The following is a 23,856-nucleotide window of genomic DNA, read 5'->3' on the forward strand; positions in this document are numbered from 1 at the left end:
CTGGGGTGGCCACCCCACCTTGGTCCACTGCAACACCACTTCTGCCCACTGCTGCTTATGTCAGGTGTTCACTCGGTCCATGCAAAGTTGTCATTGTTGTCAGAGCTGGGTAGATCCATTCAAACAGCATCAGAGAAGCCGCTTGATGGCTTCAGCCTTGCAGGTGAGCAGGAGGCAGAGGCTGCCTAGCAAGGGCTCTCCAGAGGACACCCATATCCCTGTGCAGGAGATAAAACACCATGATCTGAGTTTAAAGGCATTTCTCAGCAAGTCTGACTTCTGCAGATAAGGCATGCACCCAGTAGAGAAGACATCTGCTTTTGCAACTGCAGCTTGCAAGCTCTCAGGAGCTAGGCCTTAAAAAAATGGGAGGAGCACCTGGGCTGATGTGTGCAAAGCAAACAAGTGACCAATGCAGAACAGATAGAGGGATAAAATGTTGTAAGATGCCCTAACTCAAGGGCATTCAGAGTCCCCTGTCCCCAGTGTCACCCTTTCCTGCACCCTCACAGAGCTCTAGAAAGGTAAGAAACATTATCAGGTGGCAAACCTGCAAGCCCAACATCCAGGATGCTCGTAAACTGAAGATATTTACAACTAAATGACTTGTTCATACTAAATGACTTACTAATGCTTGAATCCACGCAGTGAGAAGCATGAGCAAACCCAGTCACTGCCTACAATTTTCCATGCATCTCCTTCCCATTTCTTTCTTATCTTAACTAATTAGCCATCATTCAGATTTTATTCAGTCTCAGCTCCCCTGATACAAGCATGTTGGTAGATGACCTATCTGTTACTCATTCACCCTGTCACCAGTCTACGCTGACAGCCTGACTTACACAGAAATAACAAACCCCTCTCATCTGTGCCTCATTTGAGAGGAGTGCACTGTGCATCATGGAAATAAAAAAACAGGAACCCAGCAAAACACGTAACGACTGAGACCTAAGACGATAAACGTAAGGCTCTAAAAATTAGACTTGGCAAAAGGCATTGCAGATAAAATCAATAAGGAAAGGATAAGAATATATTAACACAAAATATTTCCTGGGCAAATGGAAAAAGTTTCATAAGAGTAGATTTTAAAATCAACAGAGCTATCCACAGGGCAAGAAAAAAAAATCTGTAGCCTTTCATATGTTGGCCAAAAATGAAAGAAAAATAGGCACCTTCTTAGTCTGGTCTGGCAGCAGCTGCTACCAGCAAAAGGAGCTCAAGAGGGGTGGCAGCTGGAAATCCCCCAGCTTCAGATGCCACTGGCTGCCCCTAACCCTTCTGCAGCCACCAGACTCTAAAGGATGTTTGGCATCCTGAAGTTCACCAATCTTCTTCCAGGTAGGAAAGACAGTGGTGGTTCAGAGGGTCTTTTGGGTATGGCCATTCATGCCAGCCTTCAGCTGGGGCTCAGAGTACACTTCTGCTCCCATTTTTTAAATTTGTCTTACTTGGTGCTGTCTACTTGTTCCTTTTGCCCTCTGATGCTCTCCCACCACCATGTTTTCTGGTAACTCTTTGCTGTCCAAACTGAATGTGTGAAAGCAGTACAACACCAGCTATGCCAGTGACTTCTTAGTCTGCTCAGCCAGCTGGGACAAGCTGGTTTTGAAAGTTTTCTTGAGTTGTAACTCAGGTAAATCAAGTCAGTAAATCTTTACAGGCTCTGCTCTGGCACTGATAAGTCCTCCACTGCCCCCCCACCATGGCTTCTTTTCGTGCTGGGTGAGGAGAGACAAGGCACTTTGCCAGGAAGGGAGAAGCGGTGCGTGTGAGTTCACTGCGCTGCACAGGGGGGTGCAATAAACCATGTCACTCTCACATGAGGAAATGTCCCGTGGCTCAGCTGTTGTGTCACTTGAGCTTTGCCTAGCAAGAGAAATAGTTACATATAGGGAATGCAGTTCTACAGTGAAAAATTGGGGGTGTGAAATCTTCAAAGCGTCCATTTCTGGCAGGTGGAGATACAGCTGAAGGTGTGCCTGTGCTGACTGTTAGCAACTGGACATCAGCCCCAGCTCTTCACTTGACAATGAAATTATTGCACCAAAGAGCATCCCTGGTTTCTAGCTTCCAGCTAGAAACTCTTCCTAGAAACTTCTTCCCCAGCTCTTCCTGCTCTGTTCTGAGAACCAGGGATATCTACTCTTCCTGCTCTGTTCTGAGAACCAGGGATAGTGTGCTAGACTTGCACTTACTTAGATGATTTCCAAGTTAAATGTTAGTCCTGAGGAGCAATACAGTGGAGAAGCAGGTTGTGGAAACACATTTCTTGACCATATTCAGCATTAACGTATGCCTTATGGAATGGTTCAGGAATGACCAGGTGAGTCCACTTATGATATTGATATCTTAACTGGATGAACTGGATGTTAGTACGCATGCAGCTCATGGCAATTATGGTTGTCATCTTCCCAGCTGCAAACATGTGACACTTCTTCCCTTTGAGCTCATCTGTGGCATAACACACTTTTGCAGCTGTACCCGTTGCCTATCTGTGGCCCCTAAGCTGTAAACAGAGCAGACTCCAGTAGTTCATCTCCCTGCATGGTCCAATCTTTCACTACCAGGGGAGGAACATGCTGTTCAGCAATGAGTTCAAAGATCTGCCACTGGTTCGCTTTTAATCTTCTGTTTTGCTTTAGGAATACGCAGTTAAGTGACTGGAAGTGTTTTTCCTGGCTTAGGATCCTTAACATGATGATGCTGTCTGTCTGAACATTTCCCTGGTATTTTACCACACTAATGGGTGCTCATGTACCTATATACCTTGTAACCCTTTGGTCACAGGCTGTGGTGCCTCTCTTCTCTAAGCTCTGTCTACAGAGGATGTTCCCTTGCTGTTGCAGCAACCTGTAACTCTAGGGCTTTGTCTTGTATTTTAATCTGCAAATATCTGGGTCCTCCATTCAAGGTCTGGAGCCAGCCAACAGGGAAGCAGGACTTCTCTGAGGGGTTGAATGCCTTTGAAATTACATTTAGAGAGTGGGCACAAAATCTCTGGTGTTTGGAAGAAGTGGTAACTCATGATGCTTGCCTACAGCTCATTACAAAGATGTTTTAGGAGTGAAGCCACACTTCTCCCTTCACTCCCCAGGTCCAGATATTAGTGTTAGTGGCTGCAGCTGTCTGGGTGACACGGCAGTCCCAGCTGTACTGCTGGAACCACAGCCTACCCATGGCCATGCCACTGGGGGTTGCCTGGGCTTGACCCCCGTTGACAGGCAAAGCAGTAGCTGTGTGTGGTGGATACAGCCTCAAGTGTTAGATCGTGTGAGCAGAGCTGATGAACTGTACTTCAAAACATGGATTAAGGTCACTGTTTTTTCCCCCAGGAGCTGCCATTCTGTGGCTTTTTTTCTATAAACCCAGATAAAAATCTTGTTCATACTTTTCAAGTTGGTATTTACAAAAGAGTTGAAAAACAAGCATAATGACAGTTTAATTAATGTAAGTCATTATTCCTGGAGATAATCCATCCCCTGATAACTCTCTAATCTTGTGAAAAAAATGAGAAAGCACTGAAACATCTTTTGCTCTCTGTGAAACTGGTAATGAGATGTTATGTGCTTGGAGGAGGAGCCATGGAAAGGAACAATGGCAGAGGACATATTCTCAGCAGATTTCATCACTGGAATTCTTGTGTGATATTGTTCTTGGCAGGAAGTTTGTAACTGGAGTCCCAAGCCATCAGCACTGTTTTTTAATATTCTCCTTTTGCATACATTGATGTATAAAGTTGTCCTAGCATTTTGTGGCTGTTAAGTAGGAGAGTTTTAATGTCTCTGCTATTTTTTTTGAAGTATCACACACTTAAAGCAGTAATTCATTTGTAATGCTTGCAGACCTTGCTAGCTTCTTTGTAGCAAATCCTGTATATGTGCAAATAGTATTGGTGTGCCATAGCTATTATTCAAGAATTAAAAGACTTATATAAGCCAATATTTCAAAGTTGTTTGAAAAAACTCACAATGTCAGTTTTCAGAAAACTATTGTTTTGGTTTGTGCTAAATTCTTTTTTCAGTGCTGTCTGCATCTTTGCACTTTTGTTTGTAAAGTGCAGTTTATGTGTTTTTAAGTCTTAACAAGACGTGCCAGGGAACCTACTTTGAAGGATTCAGTGGCCAACAGACATCGACAGCAATTTGAGGAACTAAAAAAAGAAGTGCTCGTCCTTTAAAACTTGGATTCAGAGCAAAATGTAATGTACAAGAACAAAACATTCCAGTATCTGCTGCTCCTGTGAGGACCTGGGAACAAGCTGAGGCATATGGAAAACATGGTGGGAAGGAACAATATACGTATTTCTTCTCTTCCTCTCCAGAGACCTAGGCAAAGCTGAATTTGTCCTCTGGAAAGGAGGCCGGGGGCAGCAGTGGGGCAGCAGTCTGCTGCAGAGGAAGGATTAAGGCTGGGTGAGAGCTTTTGTCTGGCTCCCAAAAGAGACTGAACCACTGGAGGAGCCAGAGCAGGACTGGTTTAAATAAATCCCTGAAGGGCTGGGGCGGGGGGAGGGAACTCCTGGCAGGCAGACAGGCAGTAGGAGGGTGAAGGAAATGAGAATATTTGTGGCAGGGTTGGAAGGGAAGCATGAACATGACACATCTTTCAAGTGCAGGGGCCTTTGGGCAGGTGGGGAAGGGGATGCAGGTTGGGGTGAAGGTGGTCAGGGTTCTGCAGGCCCTGGAAGGAGCAGGGGCTATCAGGGGGTCATTGCAACAGCAAGGGAAAATGTGCTCAGCCCCTGGAGATCCTCACCAGGGCAGCCACCTCAGAGGGAGCACCCTGAGGCAGTTTCATTCCAACCTCTCCTACCACACACAAACCTGTAGGTTAATGCCTGCAGGAGGCATGACTCTCAATTCACAGAGAATTAGAATTTTCAAGACTGAAAACATGGTCAGGCCCTGAGGATGTGGAACTTCTCTGTTTGTCCTAGAAGTTCTGGTGTCTACCAGTCTCAGAGCAGTGGAATTACCCCATGAAATACAAGAAATTACAGCCGTGCATCTGTAGGCTGAGGAAAGGGATAAGGTCTTACTATCGACTCAGCCATGAATGTAGGTAAATAAGACAAGAAATTTCTGACCCTTCTCCAATAAAGAAATTGGTGAAAATAGGAGATTTCAGGTAAAATAGGAGTTTGGGTAAAAATAGCAAACAGAAAGACAGATAAGGGAGATAAAGTGGAAATTCTGCACATTTTCCCCATCCTCAGATAAGGCCGTATTGGTGCACACAAGTACAACGACTCCTGAACTTTGGCTCCTTTATTTATAAAACAATATACTAATCCCCATCCCTGGATACCGTGACGTAACTGAATGTCATACTTTCCAAATATAATGGATTGCATTCCCTTCATAAAATAAATACATTCCAGCAGTGAGCCCCACAGCAAATACCAGAGCTCCAACAGCTGGGGAAGCTGGGAAAAGAGGTACAACAATTGGGTTGTGTTGCTGAAGCCCAAAAGCAAAGTTTTTGCTGGCAGCATTCTAGGAAAACCTATTATAATGCAATTCTACCAAAAAAAGTGCTTCTTTTTTTTTTTTTCCCTAGTTCTGTGCTGCATGCAAAAGCTATTAAAATACCCCTGCGTAAACAAACATAGGCTTTTCCATATGACCTTTTCTTCAGTGTCTTAAAAAGTATATTGTCTTTTCAGTTTAACACAATATTTGTCATCTTTTATTTATAGCTTAAAAGAAAAGCCTCCCTCAAACTGTCACCAGAAATGCCCTTCTATAGGCATGCTGTCAGGAGGAAGGCTTTCCTTTTCAAAGTGTCATCCCAAGCTCAAATACATTTTACTGAAGCTAAGATACAAGTCTTTAGCAATCATTGCATCTTGGAGCAGCCAGATGTATCGATCTCACCTGAGAGCCATTTTTAGTCTAAATTATACAAAAGTGAGGGTTAGATACAACACATAACCAAGCAGTAATTGTTTGCTCTCATGCACTCTCCTTTTTTATATAAATAAAAAAGCACACACTGAAAACTGTAAAGAACATTTTATTCTTATCTAATGTTTAGGGGGCAAGAAGAATATTTGCAGCAGGATGATGAAAGAGCACATTACCCAATTCCATATGACTCAGCATGTATTTTTTAACTCAGAGACTGTAATGAAAGGCCATGGTGCTTCACAAACTGGTTTGCTCCTTTGCTGAGAGTCAGAGACTTCGTGGGACATCTTCAAATGTAACATGGGACTTTTCCCCTTTCTGCTATTCAGTAACTTACTGACATGGAAAGAGGCAAATGTGCAGTTAGATAAAACGTCATCTAGAAAACCTGCATTTACTTGAGCTGCCAAAGAAAGAAGGCTGGTCCCATGTATTGATCCTTGCAGGAGCTCAGCATCTGGTGTTGTCATGAGTCAACATTTCAGTCAAAGCTGATGTTCTTATTAATGGCTGCTGCTGAAGTGAACCCACATTTTTTGTTTTGTGACGGAATAGCATTATCTACAAAAAGTGAGGCCAAAACCGAGGGAGTTTACTTTCGGATGTTTGTGTCCTCAGTTTGTGATAGTACATTTCTGGGCTTTGGCAGCTACAAAGCCCACTCCTTCCCAATCCAAAGGGCATGTTTGTCTCTTGATGAAACAGTCCTTAGGCGAGTCTATTGAGTTCAGACTTATCCATTGCGTCTTTCTGATGGCTTGTCTGTTCATTTTTCTCCTTGTATTTCATGTGAAGAAACACACCTCCTACAATTAAACCTGAAAAACAGAGAACACTCTTCAGTAAGAGGAAGGAAGACTTCCTGAACTGGACCTGACACCCACACTGTAATATCAATACTGCTTTACCTCTTGAACAGAAGCAAACAGCTTTGCTCTTGGTAGTTCATTCTCTTTTCTTTTAGAATTGAAGTAACGGTAACTTACGTAAGTTCTTGGGTTTTCTTCATTTTATGCTCTAATTTAATCCAACTATTTTGAATATGAGGTCTGCTGTGTATTTAATCCCTTTTCTTTGATTTTCTCCATGGGTCTTTCACACTCCCTCCCTTCTCTACAGCTGAGTCACAGTTTCCCAGTCTGGCTCTTGTCACCATCCCGTTCAAAACAGGACTGAGCACTTAATTCTTCTTGCTCTTCACTTCCTAGTGCACTGGATGCCATCTCCTCCCCCCTTACACTAATAAAGGGAATACTGAAGGAGCTAGAGGACTTATGGCAGGACACCTCTCTATCATCTGCCGAAGGTCTTAGGAGTCTGGGGAGCTCCTTGCTGCCTGAAAGCTAGGCAATGTTATTCCAGCCTACAAAAAGGGCATGAGGGAAGACCCAGGGAACTACAGACCTGTTAGTCCAACCTCAGTTCCTGGAAAAATTATGGAGAAGATGATATTGGGAGTTATGTAGTCATCAGTTACAGACAGCATGGGTTTACAAAGGGAAAGTCCTATTTAACTAATTTGATATCCTTTTATGATAAGGTCACCTGCTTAGTGGATGAAGGAAAGGTGGTGGATACAGTTTTCTGCATTTATTGAGGCAATTGGTACAAAGGACGTAATACTGTTCACTGCCACTTCATATAAGTGCCAGTTTCCCACAAAGCAGTTCTCCAGCTGAAAAGTGGAAACCTATGAAGCTGAAATAAGTCAATAAAGTCATAACTGTAAGCTATAGGTACAGACACTGTAATCACGATATCCCTTAGTATCACTATTTTCACTAGAATCTGGAAGCCAAAGACAAGGCTCCAATCCCTTCCCTGACAGGAAAAAAAGCAGTAGGTAGCAATGAAGTGACAATCTGCTGTAAGTGCAGCATTTCCTTCTGTCATAGCTGCTTGCTGTCCCATTGTATGTGCATGCAGAAGCACAGTCCAAAGAAAGCTATTCCTATGACCAAAAACTTACAGGTTTGCAACCATTATGATGCACATAATGAGACCTCACTCTTCTGCTCATTCTGCAACTTAGATGATATCTCCTCACCCAACAAGTGAATCAGTGTCAGAAATGCAACAGCACCATCATATCTTGGAGACCTGTGTTCATATAAACCAAGAAAAAGTGACGTACCAATGATGAGCAGGACCCCAAAAAGAATCCCAACTGCCTGGCCAACAGTTGGCCAGTAGTGCTGACGATCTACTTCGATAAAACATGAGTTTTCACTTGAACACTTGCAGAAGTTGACTGCAAAAAGAAAAGCCATGAGGTTAATGAGTAGTTTAGTAGTCCAGTTTGATTATTCATAACTGTTGTCTTGAAATGAATAATTCTATGCATAATATACCTTCAAGATGCACTCTGTTTTCCAAAGGCGGTTTTCCATTGTCATTAATTATTACTGGAACATAATACACCTTCTCTTCAAAGTTAGTATGTTTTGGAGAGAGGTAAGCATGAGTAGCTGCAAGTAGGAAATGGGACATTCATGTCAGCACAAGAAAGAAATCTAGCTCAACATTCATAACAACTGCAAATGTTCTTTTTTTAAGGCTGCTTTTCATGTGATGGAAGTTCTTGTTTTCCCCCATGTCTTCCCAGGTCTCATTAGCTTGTGGGCATTAAGTCAAAAAAGGCCATCTGAATGCCTAGTCTGGATTTCAGCATAGTGTGGTCAGATAATTTTCTTCCTAATTTCCACAGCAGGCCAAATATGATTTTGGGTGGTGCTGCACTGATAGCATCAGACCTAAACCAAGAATATGACCCTCTACTCACTGAACCAACTTAAATTCTTCCCAAGACATCTTAGTAGGAGAGACCATCCTCCTAGCACACTTGCACTATCACATCTGAGACACTTTAAAACTTGGAAAAGACTGTAACAGCCATGGGGATCAGACCAGAGGTCTATCCATGTCAGTATCTTGTCTCTAGAATAAGGGGAGATTATAATAAGAAAGCAAGCATTGAAGTTATTTTCTCGTAATGTTCTCCCAACCTGTAATTATTTTCAGCTCAGGGGCTTCTTAAGCAAAATGTAATTTCCTACTTTGAACTTGTAGAAACTTTCCACATACACAACATGCTGTGGCAATGAATTCCACAGTCACTCCTTCTTCTATCTGCACTGGAAATAACTCCCATAAGCTTAATTTGAGGCTCCTGGGATTTTGTACTGGAAGAGACTGCAAAAAATAAACCTCTGGCCACCCTGACCATAGTGTTTGTTGTTTTACAGACCTGTATTGTATTTTTTTCCCTACTCTCTTTCAAACTAACAAATATTATCTTACTTTGCTGCATCTATACACTTCCTTACACTGGGCTACTCCAGAAATCTGATTATCCTTGTCTCCCTATCTCAACCTCTTTCCAGTTCTGCTGCATCATTTTGAAGATGAAGAGACAAGGATTTGAACAAATAATGGATATATACAGGGACATAATGATGTTCTCTGATTTCTTCTGTGGTCCTTTCCTACTAATTCCCAATATTTTATCTGCTTTTCTGAACACTATTGATAATTTGATCTCACGTTTTCATGAAACTGTTTATGGGTCTCACTTGGGACTCAGCACCCATGATTTCAAATGTGAGTTTGAGAGTCTGAGGTTCATTTCAATCTGCCATTTTATTGATCAACCAGCTCAGTCTTGCAAGGAAGTCCTACAGTTCTTCACACTTGGTTCCTACTCCAATAATTTTCTACAATGAATAAACTTTGCCCACATTTTTTTACCTGCACAGGTTCTAGCAAAATCCCCTTTGGAAAACCACACCTTCAGTCCAAGATCTGACCATTTACTCCAACTCCTGAATTATAAAGTTTATCTTTTCAAAACTTGTCCCATTCACATCATGGGAACCCAGCTCTCTCTAGGGGGACATTTCATCCTTGAAGGACTTCAGATAGGCTCTATTGATCATGGACTTATCCATGTGCTTACTGATCCCCTTCAAAAAACTCCAATTGGTTTGTGAGGCATGACGTGACTTCCCTTTGTACACGAAATGTCAGGAATAGACAGTTTGAGGATTGTTCTGTTTCTTTAGTACAAGTGATCTGTAACCATTTAAGCACAGAGGACATTTTATTTTTACATGTTTTGTCTTTCAAAAGTACTAGTGGTATTTTAGCTTGCAACATACTAGATATAATATCTAAAAAATATTACTAATGACTTAATGAATACATGCCAAATGCACATACTTTCTCAACAACATAATTTTTTTTTCTACATGGAGTACTGAATATGCAGCAGTAGAAATTAAAAGGAATTCAATATTTCTTTACAATGCCCAGCATGCTTAGAGAGTCCCATATAATGATAATAATAGGTTTATTAACTCACCATTGACTTTCGAGACTTCCCAATTACTTTTCGTATCCATATCATCAGCAAGAGAAAAAGTAAATGTTGAGAAATAATACTGTTCATCAGCATCAGTAGCTTGAATTAAAGTTCTCTCTCCTCCACTGAGTGGGTGGCAGAAGAAGGGAGGAGAATCCATAGCTATCCATGGAGGGTTGTCATTCACATCACGTAAGTGCAGGACCACGGTTGCCTGGGACTTCTGAGCTGTGTTATCTACAGAGTTTAACAGATTGCAAAGTTACACACACACACACCTGGGACTTACACACTGGGTTGTAGCTCTTGCAGCTTTTGTATAGGTACACTATCAGGCAGGCATGGGAGGTGATATTCTGTCTGCAAGCTGCAGAGGCAAGGTCTCAGCAGGCCCTGAGGATCTCCTGGTAGCTGCCACCACTTTTTAAAAAGTATGGTTGATTTACTTGCAGCACTGGCTAACTGCAGAGCACTAGCAAGTGAAAGGAGGCAGATAGACAATAATATCTGGCAGGTGGTCACATCTAACATATCTAGAAAGTGGTCATATCCAAGTGCTCTTTGGAACACTTTTAAGCATGGAACTCCTTATGTTTCCCATCTCTCTTCTATATATTGGAAATGCAAGTCAGTTTTCTGCCTTGGGACCAAGACAAGGGGCCCAAGAAGAGCTTTCAGAAATCTATCATTTCTTCAGCCTGTTCCTGCAGAATCATCCTGTGATCACAGAAGCACTCCTTTTTCCTGACATACAAACAGTCTTTACATGTGTCCTCCAGAACAGTGGCCAGCATTATTGTTTATCTGTGTTTAATAAGGGAAACCTAGATTTATACCTCATTCAATCAGATATAGTCCAGAATTTTTATCCCCTATTCAATGCAGCTCACATAATGAAATCTCCCCAGACAGACTATTAGACTATCTGAAAGATTCTAATGGCTGGAAATAAGAGCCATGATATATTTCAGACTAATAACTGTATTTGTTGTATTCATGATAAAATGAAATTCTGTACAAGGTTGCAAATTACTGTTCAGGTATGTTTTCAGGAGGCCTAATCATACCTAGAAGAAAGACTAAAATCTTTATAGCTATAGGGGGTAAAAAGTGGCAGAAAATGTTGATGCTGAAAACACTGAAGAAATTCTAACCTTCTCTATATGCCTTGTGGCTCAAGAAGATGTAACAGCGTATGACAGCTAACCATGAAAGCTGTTTTAATTTTTCCTATCTAGAACATAAAGATTTCTTTCAAGAAAGTTAAGTTCTTCAGAAATACATGCTTCTAAGGATATATCACATGATCCTGTATTTTTCATGGGGTTTGTCAGGAGAAGTATGAGAATTCCTCATAAAACAGTAAGAGCTGGGGATTTCTCTGTGTGTATGTGCAGTTGTTTCATCACTTACTTAGCTCTGATGCAACAACATCAACTGTGTATATTTCTTGCTGTTCTCGATCCAAAGGGGAAGCAGTGTATATCTGCCCAGTGGCTGAATCAATTCTCAGCCATTTCCTCACATCACCTTCTAAGGAGTATCTTTGGAAAGAAATAAGAAAAAGTCATGTATATTATTCCAAGTCACAAAAAAAATGCTGACAAAGCAAATATTTCCATATTGATTTCAAGCAAGTGGCTTGATTACAATTTTACTCAAAGAGAAGGTTCTTGGAAGTGTCTCAATACTATTGCCAATCAGGAGGGCAGACAAGCAGAGGGAGGCCAAAATCATTGAGAATAAAGAGTGAGAGCAGAACTGTGGGAACACTGTACTGCAGTTCTACCTTTGTCCTAACTGGGGAATCTGGGGTGTTCCTGAGCTTTTGGTCCAGAACTGTGCTCTGTCCCAGCCCCATGTTCCTCTCTCCCCATCACATCTCCCATGGCTTAGGTTTGATGGGAGCAGAGGTACCAGTGCAGCCAGGCACCCTTTTTTGGATCTGCAAGGGATCAGGACCCCAAGATAGACTACACTGGTCATCTGCTGACAGTCTGGAGCAACCTGCAATTAACATCAGGGCAGCCCTGGAACAGAGAGTGCTTTAAACATCACCACATAATTGCCTTTAGATTATTGTTTAAAAAAACCCTCAAAGTTTCTGGGTATTTACTTGTACAACTGTAACCATGAACATATGATCCAGTTAAAGCACAGGCATTTGCTGGAGAAGATGTGACCTGATCTTCTCATTCAACGTTTTTGTTCTTTCAGCATGCCTTGCAGCAAAACCAGCATGCTTTTTATGCTTTTTATTTTATGTCCTTTCACCTATTTTTTAGCAGAAATGTGGTTTATGTAAATATGAATTCCTGTCATCTGTCTCTGTCATCATCCCCCAGAGTTTCTGGACTATGTGGCTCACTTTCAAACCAGTTTGACAGATGGCCAAACACTCTAAGTTCCCAAAAGCTGGGGGAGAGTAGAAAGCCAGATGAGAAACCTCTGGGAATAAAAATCCACAGGAGGCCTAGCAGTCACATTCTGCAACTCCATTAACTCCTCAATGTTTTGCGGAATTTTAGTTAAATTTCAAGGATTGTTCGTTTTGGGTTGATCTGTTCAGCATCTTGGCTGGAACCACACAGAAAGAGACCCAAATATTTCTTCTATCCAACCCTACTGTGTAAGGTACATTTATACCATGTAGCACAGCACTGTGCATAGCTCTGTGAGCAGGCAGACACTCAAGGTGACTTGACCACACAACAGGGCACTGGGCCACCAAATGAGCCAGTCTAAGGTTCTGCATCCCACTCACAAGCATAGGAGTTGTCTTGAACAGAGCTTTGCATACTCACTGAAAAAGGCATATTATCTTTGGCAGTTAGAAATTAAATAATTGTCAATTATAGACTTGAGCTTCACTACAGGTTGTGAGTTTTGGAGGAGAACAAGCCCTGTGCAGTTCCCATCTGACATGAAAAGCAGCTACTGTCCTACTGGTTCCTAGGGATACTCGGTATGTCCTTCATTAATTTGTCAAAGGCATTATGGATATGGAAGACCTCTTATTCTCAGACTAGCTCTGCCTTTTTCCTGGAGACATCTATCAGCCTTCTTCGCTTTCAGTTTCCTGGTTCAAAGGTCCCACTGGCTGATGCTTGTCACAGCACAGAATGAAAGGCACTGCCCAGCAATCTGCTGCAGGGGTGTCACCAGCCACTGCTGCACCACACCTCCACTTTCTACTAGGAAATGAGGCTTTTGTGAAAAGCTCTTTTCCTGCGTGCCAAATATTGGGCAAGTTTTCCTTGTGCATCTTTTAGAACAATTATCTAAATCCTAAATTCAATAGATAAATCGTGGTCATTCTCTTTTACCGTACAGCATCCCCCTCTGGATCATAGGCCTCCACCGTCACCAGCAGGGTGTTGACAGGAATGTCTTCAGACACTTCTTCTTTGTAAACTGTCTTGTGGAAAACAGGTGGCTCATCCTCATTTGTTACAAAAACTTTGAACAAAGCAAGGGAGCTTGAGTTGTACTGCACGCCTGTCACCAAGGGTTCTGGGTTTGTGGCATTGATCACCAGGTTGTACATTGGGTGTGTTTCAAAATCAAGAGCCTGGATAAATCAGGAAAAAAAAAAATAATAATGAAGAAAAAACCAGTGCTTTCAGCAATGGCTCTGCTGTTGTGGGGAGCTCCCACTGGAAACCCTGAAGTCCCCTTCTTCTCAAGAAGAAGACTGCATTCCAGATACAGCTGAAATAAGGGAGATCTGTCTGGAGTGAACTGACACTGGGAAAAGTCAATTTAAATGAAAACATATGCCCGTTTGGAGGCCTCCACAGCAACTGTGTTTGCTAATAATGTTGCCACCTGCCCGACTAAGTTTAATAACTATATCCTGTTTACAGAAATAGTATTTATAGCTCTGTACAAGAAAACCTTGAGTGACCTCTGGGTGACAAAAGTTATGCGAGGGTTGTTACACTGCAGAGTTTCTCACAATTTCTTCCTTGGGAAAAAATGACACTGAGGTTGAGCTTGAAGATGGTCCACCAAACATTGCATCAACCTGCCCTTGGCCTGGCCAGCAGCGGATGAGCTGGATGCAAGCAACATCATCCATTGGAAAATGAGTGGCAGGCTTTCTGGGCCTGTAGTTCAAGGACCTTCAAAATGGCTAATTTCAAAGAGAGAGCACTTTTGCTACTGAAATACATGGATACAGCAGAAAGTGTTCCTTGTATTCCTGTCTCCAGCATTCAACATATGGGATGTATCACCCAGTGCAACACACATTAACCTTGGCTTTGTCACAGTTAATGTTAACCTTAGCAGAAACAACCCGTTCCTGCGTTCAGACATGCTGGTCTCACTTGCATCTCCCATTGCAAAAGCCACTAACAGCCCAGAGCACCAGCAGGGAGGAAGATCTGTCCCGTGGCAGCCCACCACCATGACCACAGCCCATGGAATTGTTCACTCACTTTCTCTTTTCCAGAAAAGCTGCTGCAAAATAACTCAAATAATGCAATACCTTTTCTTTATGGTGTATAAAGTCCTTCTTCATCAACAAGAGCCTGCTCTGCTGGAGAAGGGGCTGGCAGTAGAGCTAGCAGAGGGAACTGCTGGTGGCAGTGGGTGGATACAGAACAACAAATGCAGGAGGATATGTCTACTTCAGCACAGTGCCTGAGCCCAGGGGTCGGACCTCCTGCAGTCTGCATGGTGCTTAGGGTGTCCTCACCCCACCACCAGCCAGCACCAGTCCCTCTGCAAATCCTCACCTGGGCAGTTACTGCTTATGACATATAGATAGATAGATAGATAGATAGATAGATAGATAGATAGATAGATACATAGATACATAGATACATAGATACATAGATACATAGATAGATAGATATGCACACACATCCATATATATAAAGGAAGAGAATAAACCAATCTATTCACCTTGTTAATCTTGACAAACCCTCGGTTTGTTTCAGGATCTGTCTCTATGATGAATGTGTTGCTTGGATCTCCTTCCTTCACTTGGTAAACTATGTGGGAACTCCCTGTGAAAGGTTCATCTCCGTCTGTAGCTTGAATTTCTAATATCACTGTTCCTACTGGGACACTTTCTGCAACAGTCACATTGTCATACTGAGGAGAGAGAGATTGTTGAAACATGACACACCGAGCACCATCTGTGGATAAAAACTTCAGTGCAACAACAAGCTTCTGACCCCCAAGCATGGATGTATTTCAACCCACAGCAGCCATGTGAGGGAGGGAAGTGGGGGGTGCATTTCACAGCAGACATGTAGCTATGTTAGAGAGATATACAAAAGCATGAGTGAAGTGCATTGCAGCAGTACAGGTGAGCTACCTTGCTTCCCAGAGGAGCCCAGAGCTGCAAGATGGACACTAGAGCCTCTGCAAAGTTGCTATATCCCCTCTTTTTTGCTGTACGCTTATCAATGATGGGATCTATGTCAGTGGGTAAGCTACTAGTATAGCAACAGTCCCAAATTTTACCTCCTCTGTTGAAACCCTCCATGTTCATGCACCATAGACCATTGCCACATTAGCATCCCAGCTCCATTTACTCTGTTTGATGTTTGCCCTGAATCAGCAGTCTCATCTTGAGACCAGGTCCTGGACCATCACCTTAAGATGAGCAAGTCAACAGCCTGCTATGTGGGCATGTAGTTTCCATGTGTCTAAGCTCCAGTTACCATCAACAGAGAGCTGGGTAATGCAGTCAGCAAACAAACACAGCTTCCTCAAGAGGACACCTACTCCTGATGGTCCAGACAGCTCTCCTGAGCCTACCACCTATATTGTCCACAGGTACAGAGGGAACTTAGACGTGTAAATGCAGCCATTCCAGCCACTGCAGTGTCTCCAGGGAAGTTTGGGCCAGCAAGCAGAAGTTACAGAAATTCTGCAGGCCTCTCTGGAAGAGGCCAGCACCTCTACCAGAAGAAGAGGTGAGAGTCTGACACCTCTTCTGGAGCCACAGCCAGCAGGTGTGCATTTGGGCATGGAACAATGGACCAGTATTTTTGGTTAAAGTAAATAGAGCCTTTGATTTCCATTCACCTTCTGGTTTTCTGGATACATTCATATTGTGTTTGGAAGGGCACCTGGGAGATGTTAGTTTTTCTACATTTAGCTATTTTAATTAATTAAAAACCCTTTTCTTCCCTCTTTCCCTCCAGAACTTACATTTCTGCTTTAATAGAATATTTTTTTTCTGTACAGATAGCTGTCTACTGAGAAAAGTACCTTTTATTTCAGAATTAACTGAGTCAGTCCCACTGTTCACTGTCTAGAAGGAACTTATATGCAGGCTTTGTAGAAATGTCTTATTTTCATTAGTGGATTGTACCATTCCTTGTTCTGTAAGTGGTTAGTTTCTCATTAACATTCTGTAGACACTGAATGTATGATCAAACATTTGTCAAAAGTTATTGGGACATCAAGTACAGCATTAAAAATACTTACATCTGATTTTTCAAAGATGGGAATCTGATCATTGATGTCGATGACATGTATTTCTACTTCACAGATTGTTTGGAATACTGTATGGAAAGAGATCAAACAACGTCACAACAACCCCTTCTTCCAAACATAACTTTCCTCCGAAAGTGTTCACTGTGAGCAAAAGTAAGCACTGCCAAATTGCCCAACCCAAGCAAAGTCCTGCTGTTTAAGAAGTACTTAATCTCAAATATCTCCTAGTCAGTAGCAACCCCACTCTCTGTCTTACTATTCACTTTCCTAAGTGTCTTCAGAATTGTCCCATCCTGTTCCATTTAGTTTCACTCACTGTTTTTTAACCATATTCCTTTACTGGGGCTATGTTAGCTATGATGTGTCAGCTTTGTCAATATCACTTTTGCATGTCAAACAGTAAGACCCAGGTTGTTATGCTTGCTTGTCCTCCCAGAGGGCCATCCAGTAGCACCCTCATTTTCATTGCAGCCAGACTTAAACTTCAGATCTGTGTGAATTTAAGTGCTACCAGAGCAGGCATGCCCATAGCAACAGGGGCTTGTGATTTCAAAAGCATACTCTCTTTGCTGGTGTGCTATTCATATGTTGCTGGGTTTTAGTATTACACAGACTTGCTTCATGAGCTGAAAGTTAAGGAATATTCTAAAGAAAACTGTTCAGATAGAATTTAGGTAAGCATCCAAAACAAATCACCAGCTTCTCCCTTTGCAAGGTTTTCATATAATCTGCCTAAGCAATGTTGTTTCATTTACAGACATGTCACACTGCTTTCTCTACCTGCCAGTTCCTCCATCTACAAGTTTTACCTGACTGTGAATAGTCCAGCACAAAGCTTTCAGCTTTAATATGGAGTTTAATTTCCTTTCCATTCAGTGAACCACATAGGACTGCTGGGAACTTACATAATGGTCAAGAATATTTTTGAAGGTTAATCTCAAATTTTAATTTTTTAAAAATACATTATCTGGACTCTCTGAGCAGCTGCATTTAATTTATTTATTTTTTTTCAGTGAGTCCCTGTGAAGTATTTTTGGGGGAAACCACAATCATGATCTCTTCATTTTTTTTCCTCCATGGAAGGAAATCTCTTATGAGAGAACTTGTCAGCAAGCTCCCCGATTTATCCACATTCTGCCCTACAGTGGTTTCCCTCCATACTTGCATTATGAGTCATGATTAACCTCCCTGAATCTTGAGACGTACCATGCCAGAGCCAGCCAGCTGCCTGCCCAGTGAATCCTCCACGTCTCCTCTCATGCCCACTAAGCACAGAGGCTGAAAATTGTTCTGATGTGTACCAGCAGGTGTTACATACCTGTATCTGTCACCAGCACCTTCAAGGAGTAGTTGGATGCAATGCGCTTGTTCAACGAGCGGCTGGTTAACTGCAGAACCCCTGTGTCTTGCTGAATGAAGAACAGGTTACTCGCAGGAACAGCAGGAACCTGACTTTCAATTTTGAACTGCAAACGAGAGTTAAGGGTGTTCTCCTCATCCATGTCCGTAGCAATCAGGGTGCCAATATTACTTCCTGTGGCAGCGGAGAGACCAGAGTCAGCCAGATAGTGCAGTGGGCCCATTCCTCTGTAGGTGCACACTGACAACAGTGACACCAAAGAGTAGAGGGGCAATAAAAATACAGCCACATGGAAAACACTGCAATGGACACAATCATTTGACTCCTGGCAGTTTTTTCTGTAGCATCCCAACAAGCTGTTTTGGGCTTGGGAAAGTCCGAAAGGACTGGGCTGAGTGTTCTGATATGAAGTGACTGTAACAACAGCCTTGAAACCAAGTAACTGATGTGAAGACTTAAGAAGAGATTTCAGCAATGGTCCACTGCAGTTCAAAGCATTGTGCTGGAGGAGCATCTGGGTGAGAGGAACATGGACTCATGAGACTTTTAAGGCAGCATTTCTTGTCTTAGTAGTAAAAGGGGTGTTTTTCTTGTTATGTTCAAAGTAGTTGTCCAAAACTGTGGTTGTTGGAAAATGCTATTTTATAAATGGAAAAACATTTTTTTTCAGTAGGGGTCTTGGGCCTGTTTTCTCAGGTTATTGAAATCCTTTCCACATGAATTATTTAAGTGAAAATAGCAGGGCTATTTGCACAGGAAAACGTTTCATTGGGAGAGCTACATTTCACTCTCTGGGATCAGAATTTCTAGCTTTACCTGCACCCAGCTGGAAACACTAACAGGACTAGAATCTACAAAAGAGTAGAAGCGGTTTTCTTACCTCCACCTTCATTTTCTTGAACTTCAATTAACGTGACAGCCTCCTGGCACACAGGGGGATTGTCGTTAATGTCATCTACGATAACATGAATCTGCAGAGGCTTGTCCACCAGTTCTCCTGTGCTATCTTTTGTGACCACAAAGAAAGTATACTGCAATACGAACACCGAGATTAGAGATGTTGAATATCTACAGTATTTGGACAATATTTGGACAATATTTGACATTATTTTGCATTTAAATGTGTAACTATGGGAGCATTCCATGCAAATGAAATATCCTTTCGTATGTTTGTTCAGCATTTTCACTCTGTTCAATTCAGTCCTCTTCCATCACTCCTTAGTTCCTGAAGTCTGAGTTCTCAAAAGAATTTAAAAGTCCTGAATAATTCACTGCACTGTGAACTTGCTCTTGCAAAAATTCAAGAAAGGCAAGAATATCTCATTTTTGTCACTGTGTAAATTTATCTGTCACATACAGAGATAGGATTCCTCCAGCATATCTGATCCTTGGCCTATTCTGTGCCCAAATTTTCTTACAAAAGCAGAGGGTTTTCTGTCTAAAGGACCCCCAGATAGGGAACTTCAGGGTAACTTTACAGTTGCAACTGCTAAACTCTGCTTCTGCTGTGGAGAGCTCCCTGTGAGGCTCCTAGAATCTGGAATAGATCTGAAACATCCGGATCTCCTGCAATCCCTCCACAAATGCTGCTGCCTACCTGCAATCCTGCCATGGTTGGTCCATGCAGTACATTATATATATATACTTTGGGCAGAGATTGCTACTGCTAGACCCATGGAGAAATGCTGTAGCCTGGTTACAGTGTAGTAGATAGTTGTGCTTTCATTCAAGTAAGTCCTTCCCAAACAGAAATTACAAGAAAAAAAGCTTTAATTTCTTTTTTTTTTCATTCTGTCCTTTCTAGTGAGCTTTTTTGTATTTACTCCTACACCAATAACCAGCTTCCTGCTATGGTCTCTCCCATCAGTGAGGTTTTATGTGTTTACTTACACTATCATCTTCTTCCCTGTCCAGGGGTTCAGTCACATAAATAGTCCCTTTCTGATCAATGGAAAATGGGAGCCTGGGCAGCTTTTCTTTTTCAAAAAGGTCATAAATTACATCTGGCTCATTTGAGTGCACCTAAAAACACAAAAATAAGTCAGGATAGGAAGTCTGAAATGTAGACTGAGATTTAACAGGGATCACTTCTGGACCACAAACAGAAAATATTACATTCCTGTTAGGTTCATAAAACAGAAAGTTAACAGTTTGGAAGGGTCTTGGGGTGAGCTGCAGAAAACCAGACTGATAAACCACCTCTGCTGTCTGAATTGTTGCAGAAAAGCCATTTTAACTCAGTTTCTCTAGCTGTAATTTGTTCAAGCTCCTTACACTGTCTGTTCCTTACTGTTGCTTTGGTTTATCTAATTCAGAGATGCAGAACAACAAAATGAACAGCCATTTCAAACTGCATGTATGTGTGTGCATGCTTTTATATGCATCAAAGTCTGTGATTAAGGATCTTTATTGGGGTCCTTCAGATTTCAAATGAAATGCAGTAAACTAACTGCTAAACCAACGAAGGAGTCAGTATTACTGTTTTATGTTTCATACTATATATTGCAACTACATTTCATTTTCCCCTAGGTGGAAGCAACATATAATTGGCTGCCACGTGATATTTATATCCCAGTGACCCCAGAATAAGAGCACTGTTGCATGTTAGTTTTATTTCCACCTGTTTTCACTCTGGACTTCCTCAGGCTGTCACTGAGGCTAGTGGGAATAGCACCGAGTCAGTTACTCTTACAAACAGGATCCCAGGAATCCTGCCACATTGAAGGGATGACGGCATTGGGGGTGTTAGTGCCAAGGCATTTTTCAAAGTCAAACATTTCTGAAAGGCTGCTGGCCTGTTAGTTAATATTTGCTGCTGCACACATCGCTATCGGTCTGCAGTTATCAGCAACATATTTTGCGTTTGCATTGTGACAAGAGGAATTCTGTGGGAATGCAGGATGCTGAAGGAGGACATTTCAGTCCTTCCTAGGTATTTTTGATACAGCAGCTGTGCTACATCACCCAAAACTGGTTACAGCAGATGTCCCTGGGTGTGGGGAGTTGTCCACAGCAGGGCTGCAGCAGGGCTGGTCCCCTGCCAGGCTCTTGTGTGGATGGAAGAAGCTAAACTTAAAATAACCTTCAACAGGTTAGCTCTTGGTTTGTCCAGAGGAGCCCTGCTGGTTTGTTCTGGAGGGCCCATGGTGTTAGAGTGAGGCTGGAAGTGCTCAAAGAAACCCACTGGGAGATGAGAACAGCATTTCCACAGAGGCACCCAACTGCCACATGTCTGGGCGCTTCCATGGAGCGTCTCAACATCTTTATCTTTCATATTGTGCCCAATAGCCTTGTAAAGCATCAGTTTTCATCCAGTCACTATACTGTAACAAAATCCTCCAAAAGTTTTCACTATCCATGGGCTATTCTCACTCACAGGCCTTGCCAACAGTATCTCCAAACTGCAGGGCAAAGTCCAGTCACTCTAATGTTTGCCTTGACTGTATCTCAATCACCTTCAAACCATTAACTTACATACTAGCAATAAGTTAATGAGACCTGCACTAAAGACCATTTCCAAATAATACTGTATAAAAAAATAACTGGGAGGTGCCAAAGTCCTCTGACAAGCCTGGTATTGAGAGCAGCAGGGACACCTTTACAGTTAGCTTGGGACAACATTACTCTGCAGCACCAAGTAAAAGGGCAGGGATTGCAACCAAGGACCCTACCTGGCTGATGGCAACAGGGTACTCCGTGGTTGAGTTTTCTTGGAGGTGAATGGTGGAGGGAGCTTTCCACAGGCTCTCCTTCACAGTGATGATCACATCAGCACTGCTGGTGAAAGCATTTGTTGTCATCCCTGCCATGTCCTTCACAGTGACAACGAGTGTGAAGGTGTCCTGCTTTTGAGGATCTAAGTAATAAGAGCCTAGAGAGAGAGCAAAGAGCCAAGTGAAATGAGGAAGAGGTTGTGGAGACGGTTCATCCTCTCGTTGTCTCTCCTACATGCACCATGCTTCTTCATCTGCTCCAGGATTGCTCCTTAAATGGGCCTCTGTGCCAAGTCTCAGCAAGTTGTCTCCTCTGGCTTCTCTGAACAATGCAGCACAGGATCATGTGGATGTAATCGTATGAGACCGCTGTGCTGTGGTCTCATGTTGTGCAGATGCATCACTGAACAGTCCTCACTCCAGTGAGGGACTTGTTCAGCCCAGCAGAAGACACAGGAATTTTAAACATTGCAGTTTAGTTGGGATCATGTGACCAGCTGAGTTGGCTCTGCATTTTTCCTGTTAGTGGCTTTGGTTTTCTAGATTTCAAGAAAGAATTAATCCCAAGAGATGACTCAGCATGGTCCTGAGGAGCAAAGGATCCACCTCCCTTCTCAATGTACTTTTAGATCAGCATCTCCATTTCTGCTAACTTCCCTTGAATTTGCTGGTGCACAAAGTTCCCCAAAAACAGGGCCTCAGTGGATCATGTCCCACTGACTACCTTTCTTCAGAATTTAACCCAAAAGCTGTGATGTTGTTTTGTTCCTGGGTACATCCAAGAACTCGTGCTTGCTTTTTGACAAATAAGAATCTTTTTACACACCTGCCTTACTTGGTGAGATTGCGCCTGTTACGTTATCGATCTGGAAAAGCATTTCTGTGTAAGGATTGGGGAAATGATGGAGAATGCTGTAGGTCAGCTGTGCGTGGGGAGTTGAAGGATCATCTGCATCAGTGGCATGGACGGACATGAAGGGCTTGCCTGTTCAGGTCAGAGAAGAGACAGTGGTGATAAGAGGAGACTGAAATTTCAACACCGTCTATGCAAGTGGAGCTCTCAAGCTAGGAAGGCAGCTTATAGGGAGCTGCCATTGTTCCATCTCATCTCTCACGGTAAACCATGCCTGTCTGTGGAGGTTACATTGCCTGTGTACCATCCCACAGGTCCCTCCTCCTCCATCTCTGCTTGGTAGGACCACCATAGCTGTGAAGTCAGTTGATGAAGAAGGAAACAAAGCTAACTCATCTACCCTCCGAGAATGCCTGCACCCAGAATGCAGCTCACTGGTCTCTCTCTTTAAGGCCATTTTGCAGTTCTTGTACAAATAAATGCAACCCAAACCAGCTTGAGAAAATGCCATACAGCTGTAACACAGTTATAGTTAAAGGAATGATCAGACAGTAGAAAAAAAATATGGAAATGCATGGTAACATGCATGAAATTTTGCTTGTTTATCACCAGTACAACATTAAAAATCTATTCAAGTCTGATGCAGTTGAAGAATCCAGTAAAATGGTTTTCTGCCTCCATGGAGCCTTATATGCATATTCTTTAGCAAAAAGTTTTGTCTTGAGTCTGTAGCCACTGTGACAACAGCTGGCTGAGTCCTTTGTTTCATTTCCAAGATGTGAGTCTTGAACTGCTCTTCAATACTTTCCCTATTTCTGGACTGGATCACTGCAGCCCATAATCTAAGACTCTCTCCTAAATACTAATGTTCAGCCCATGTTCAGGGAAACATCAGTCACAGTAACACATACCCTGTGTATTTGCCCGTATTTGCCTGTTAAGTGGTAGTTGCAAAGCAATAAGTACTATGAAATATTTCTGATTGCACTCATCCCTTCACAGCACAGAGTGGTCCAGTCTTTGCCCTTTCGTTATGTTATACCTGCTTGCATCCTTATTTTGTGCAATCCTGTGGGAACAAAAACTGATCTTTTTTCAGCTTACCAAAGTATAAGCACCCACTGTATCTTCCTGTGCAACCAATTTACCTATTTTCCTATTAACTATAATATTTTATTTATTATAGATTATAAATAGAAAAT

The 23,856-nt window shown here is 42.3% G+C and overlaps 1 protein-coding gene across 1 annotated transcript in view; it reads right to left on the minus strand.

The window, feature by feature from the left end:
• Positions 1–6,617: 6,617 nt before the first annotated feature.
• CDH17 (cadherin 17, LI cadherin (liver-intestine)) overlaps positions 6,618–23,856 on the minus strand; it is a 23,514-nt gene continuing 6,275 nt past the window's right edge. Inside the window, exons 5-17 of the mRNA XM_010006503.1 lie at positions 22,628–22,786; positions 21,760–21,959; positions 19,979–20,110; positions 18,969–19,119; positions 18,047–18,262; positions 16,720–16,796; positions 15,181–15,372; positions 13,596–13,840; positions 11,683–11,813; positions 10,270–10,506; positions 8,261–8,377; positions 8,044–8,160; positions 6,618–6,727 (exon numbers count right to left, since the gene is read on the minus strand). Coding sequence (XP_010004805.1) covers positions 6,618–6,727; positions 8,044–8,160; positions 8,261–8,377; positions 10,270–10,506; positions 11,683–11,813; positions 13,596–13,840; positions 15,181–15,372; positions 16,720–16,796; positions 18,047–18,262; positions 18,969–19,119; positions 19,979–20,110; positions 21,760–21,959; positions 22,628–22,786 — 2,084 coding nt within the window. The remainder of the gene's footprint in view (positions 6,728–8,043; positions 8,161–8,260; positions 8,378–10,269; positions 10,507–11,682; positions 11,814–13,595; positions 13,841–15,180; positions 15,373–16,719; positions 16,797–18,046; positions 18,263–18,968; positions 19,120–19,978; positions 20,111–21,759; positions 21,960–22,627; positions 22,787–23,856) is intronic.

The sequence above is a fragment of the Chaetura pelagica genome, unplaced genomic scaffold, assembly GCF_000747805.2.
Source record: "Chaetura pelagica isolate M959 unplaced genomic scaffold, ChaPel_1.0 scaffold76, whole genome shotgun sequence".
Taxonomy (NCBI): Eukaryota; Metazoa; Chordata; class Aves; order Apodiformes; family Apodidae; genus Chaetura; species Chaetura pelagica.